At 38.6% G+C, this 4,161-nt stretch overlaps 1 protein-coding gene across 1 annotated transcript; it reads right to left on the bottom strand.

Moving 5' to 3' along the window:
* Positions 1-2,538: 2,538 nt before the first annotated feature.
* On the bottom strand, positions 2,539-3,590 carry LOC105822063 (olfactory receptor 52D1). Its single transcript, XM_012658996.1, has one exon. The coding sequence runs from the start codon at positions 3,572-3,574 to the stop codon at positions 2,618-2,620; it is 957 nt and encodes a 318-aa protein (XP_012514450.1). The 5' UTR covers positions 3,575-3,590; the 3' UTR covers positions 2,539-2,617.
* Between the last annotated feature and the right edge of the window lie 571 nt (positions 3,591-4,161).

The raw sequence follows: 4,161 nt of genomic DNA, 5'->3' as shown, positions 1-4,161 counted from the left end.
TCTGGTTAATTTCCTCTATTATCCCCCATAACAACCTTTTCAAACATTCGTTGCCTTCTTGGAACCCTCTGTACTACTTACACTCAGTATGTAGAATATTTACGATTTGGTGACTACTTAAATGGATTCAGATTATTAATGAAAGAATTATGTGCAGAATGAAACCCAGATTTTTGGTTCAGTGAGCTACAAAAATCATGCCTTCATTGAGAAAAGTAAACTAGAAAGAATATATTTCCATTTGCGTTTTGAATATTTTAAAGTTCCCTTGAAATAACCAATGATGGATGCCAAACAGCTGTGAAAAATAAAGAAATTAGAACTAAAGATACAGATTTGAGCCAGGCATGTTGGCGTGCACCTGTAGTCCCAGCTACCTGGGAGGCTTGGGTAGGAGGATCGCTTGAGACCAGGAGTTCATGTGAGGCTGCAGTGATCTATGATAGTGCCACTGCACTCCAGCCTACGTGATAGAGCAAGATTCTGTCTCAAATAAATAAAAAATAAATGAAATAAAAAAGATATAGATTTGAGAGTAATCAGTTTGTCAGAGGTAGTGGGAATCTGCTTTTTTCCAAGATCATCCAGAGAGATTATATAGAATCAGCATTGAAGCTGTCTTAGAAAGAACTGTGGAGAATGTTAATATTTAGGATAGAAAGGAGGGACAGTAATTTACAAAGAAAACTGAAGAAAGATAGACACGGAGATATACATGGAGGACTGGGAGAGTATAACATTACTGATCTGAGAAAGGGAAAACAATCAATCAATAAATAGCCAACTGCATCAATCTCTGGACTGAGAATCCATTGCATTTAGTAATACTGTGTTTAGCAGTGACAGTGGAGGCCTGGTTTTATGAAGTGATGATACTAAAATACAGTTCATCTAGGAGTGAATGGAAAATAAGACAGAAGACATAAAGGGACCAGGTGGCTGAGGAACATGACCTTGAGTAGCTCATGGCCTCCTGAATGACACCACCTAAAATAGATACACTTCTACTTTTACTGTTCAAGGGGTTGAAGAAAGGATTAGGATTCTAGCCAAGAAGTCAATGAGTCAGAGAAGTAGAGAGATGGGTTCAGACCAATACCTGAAAGATGACACATGCCTGGATCAATACTCAGCTTTTAAACATAGTGTAATGTGTATGTTTTGAAGGACATAAACAAGAAGATTTGGATTTTAGAATGATCACAATGTCAACAGCAGATTTGACAGGCAGAAGAAAAAGGTTGCAAACTTGAAGATTGGTCAATGTGGATTATATAGTCTGAGTAATGAAATAAAAAAAAGAATGAAGAGAAATTAACAGAACCTCAGAGACCTGTGAGACACCATGGAGCATACTGACATAAGTGTATGGAAGTCCTAGTGGACAAGAAAGAGAGAAAGAAGAAAGAAAATTTGGAAAAAATACAGGCTGAACACTTTCCAAATCTGATGAGAAATATTAATTGATGTTCACACGAATAATCTCAAGAAATTTTAAGTAGGATAAAGTTTAAAAAAATATACTTACCAAGTGCATTCAATGAAGAACTATGCAGAAGGGCATTTAGACTTCAAATCGGCCTTCTGAAATATTTAATAGGGGACGAATTTATGGCTAAAAGAAAAAAAAATTCCGAAGTAGAGTAGCAGAGGAGTAATGGGAAAATATAATTTTATTTATCATTAATCACATTCCAAGCACTGTCTAGCTTTTATAGAATAGTTATATAATATAGTTACATTTAATTGTGCAATGGGACATTATGTAAAAAAAAGTCTTAGATAAGTCATAAAACTGAACTAATATTTTTAGAGGTCATATGAATTTTTCATTTTATATTTATGTATTGAGAATTTTACATTTCAGGCACTCTTCTAAATTTTCTCATATGCTCAATAATTTATTCCTCATCACAACCTCAAAAGTCAGGTATTATCATTACCCTATTTTACAATTGACCACATCAGACATAGAAAATTTAGCAACAGGCTAAACAGAAAACTAACTAATTGAAGGAGTCAAAGTTCAAATCCAGGCACTCTGATTTTAGGCTTTACAAGCTTAACCACTACACAAACATTTGGAGTTCGGATTCCAATTCTTTGCAAATTGTTCTTTTTTTAAATTTATTTTGTTTTTCACTTGTGTTTCAGAAGAACATTCCCACCATCAGGTGCAATGTCCTCTCCACAACAGGACTGCCTTCTTGTTTGGCATATTATAGCCCCGTCTGAGACTACAAAAAAATTCAGTTCCTTTCTGGGTAACTCATAACTGCTCAATGACCATGTTTAATGTTTTCATCACCAAATCCAATTTTTTTTAATTATATTTTTCTTTTTATAGAGACGGGGTATCACTCTTGCTCAGGCTGATCTTCAACTCCCGAACTCAAATGATCCTCCCGCCTCGGCCTCCCAGAGTGCTAGGATTATAGGCGTGAGCCACCAAAGCTGGCACCACCAAATCCAATTTATACAACAATTCCTCTTCCTTTGAGGGCTTCCTCCCATGCCATACAATCCCTCTCACATCACAGTTCTCCATCTATTCAAATTTATCTGAACAACTACCCTTCCCATTTATTTTTTCTTATCTCCAAGTTCTGCTCGGAACTTATGTTGAGATCTTCCCCAAGTGAAGCAATCTTAGAAGTCGACTCCGAATCTCCTTGGTTCTAACTCCATAGATAATAGGATTGAGTACAGGAGGCACCAGAACATAGAGATTAGCCAGAAAGATATGCACATGCTTGGGGACTCGGTGGTGACCAAAGCGATGGGTGAGGAATGAGAAGAAGGCAGGGATGTAGAATACCAGAATGACACTGAGGTGGGAGCCACAGGTACTCAGAGCCTTGTGCTGGGCGTCACGAGTTGGGAGACAAAAGACTGCATGGAGGATAAAGCCATAGGAGATGGCAATGAGGATGGAATCCAGACCCATGGCCAGCAGAGCCACAGTCAGCCCATAGACAATATTGACAGTGATGTCGGCACAGGCCAGGCGAGCAATGCCCATGTGCTCACAGTATGTGTGTGCCATGACATGGTGACCACAGTAGGGCAGTTGCCTCAGCAAGAAGATGAAGGGAGAGACAATAGCCACACTACGGAAGATGCCGACAAGGCCAATTTTGCCTATGACGGTATGGTTGAGAATGACTGAGTATCTCAGTGGGTTGCAGATAGCCACATATCGATCAAAGGCCATGACAAGAAGAACCGAGGACTCCAGAGCATAGATAGAATGGACACAAAACATCTGGGTGAGGCATCCAGCAAAGGAAATTTCTCCAGCATGGAACCACAAAATGGCCAGCATCTTGGGCACAGTGGTAGAACTGAGAGCCAGGTCGGTGAGTGAGAGAAGACAAAGGAAGAGGTACATGGGCGCATGAAGTGCATTGTCCATGGAAATCACCAGGATTAGGGCAGAATTACCAGCCAGTGCTACAAGATACATGGCACAGAAAGGGATGGCAATCCAGAAGTGGGCAGACTCCAGCCCTGGGATTCCGATCAGGAAGAGAGTGGCTGGGAGACTGTTGTCAGTGGTGTTGGAAACTGACATCTTTGTAGGTAAATGAAGAGCTCTATCCAAGCAGTGATGTCATGCCAGCCCTGTAGCATCAGATATTTGGTGGATTCACATAAAATGATGAGTTTTCTGTGAAATAATCATTTTTAAGACTGAGGAAAATGTTCACTTTTCCAAGAATTTGAAAAGACTCTATCACATTTTATCACATTTAAAAAAATTCTATTAATTCCTATATTCAACAATGATGTTCTGAGTTCTTTATTCAAAGCACCAAGCTAAGTCTTTATTCATCTGCCCAAATTAACCTTTCCAGATTTATTTCTTACCACTTCTTTCACGTCATTTATTGACCTTACATTCACCCACATTGGTAAATTCCTTGTCTCTTTTCCTTTAATTACTTTCTCCATACCCAAGAAGTCTCATTTCTTTTTTTTCCCCATCTCTTTTTTTTTTTTTTTGTAATATCAGGGCAAGTGTTTCTGCCTCTCAGAAGCCTTCTTTTCTTAATTGGTCCTTAGAGATCTTTACTTTTTTTTTTTCATTCTTCCACTATCTTAGAAAATCCTATTGTGCTAGGCCTATGTCTTCATGCAATTTTAATCTACATACTGCCT

Source organism: Propithecus coquereli, unplaced genomic scaffold (assembly GCF_000956105.1).
Source record: "Propithecus coquereli isolate 6110/MARCELLA unplaced genomic scaffold, Pcoq_1.0 Scaffold594, whole genome shotgun sequence".
Classification (NCBI taxonomy): domain Eukaryota; kingdom Metazoa; phylum Chordata; class Mammalia; order Primates; family Indriidae; genus Propithecus; species Propithecus coquereli.
This window is presented reverse-complemented; position numbering and strand designations above follow the sequence as displayed.

Bases quoted from the DNA above. Each gene is read 5' to 3' on its own strand.
- LOC105822063 (XM_012658996.1), bottom strand. From the start codon at position 3,574: ATGTCAGTTTCCAACACCACTGACAACAGTCTCCCAGCCACTCTCTTC.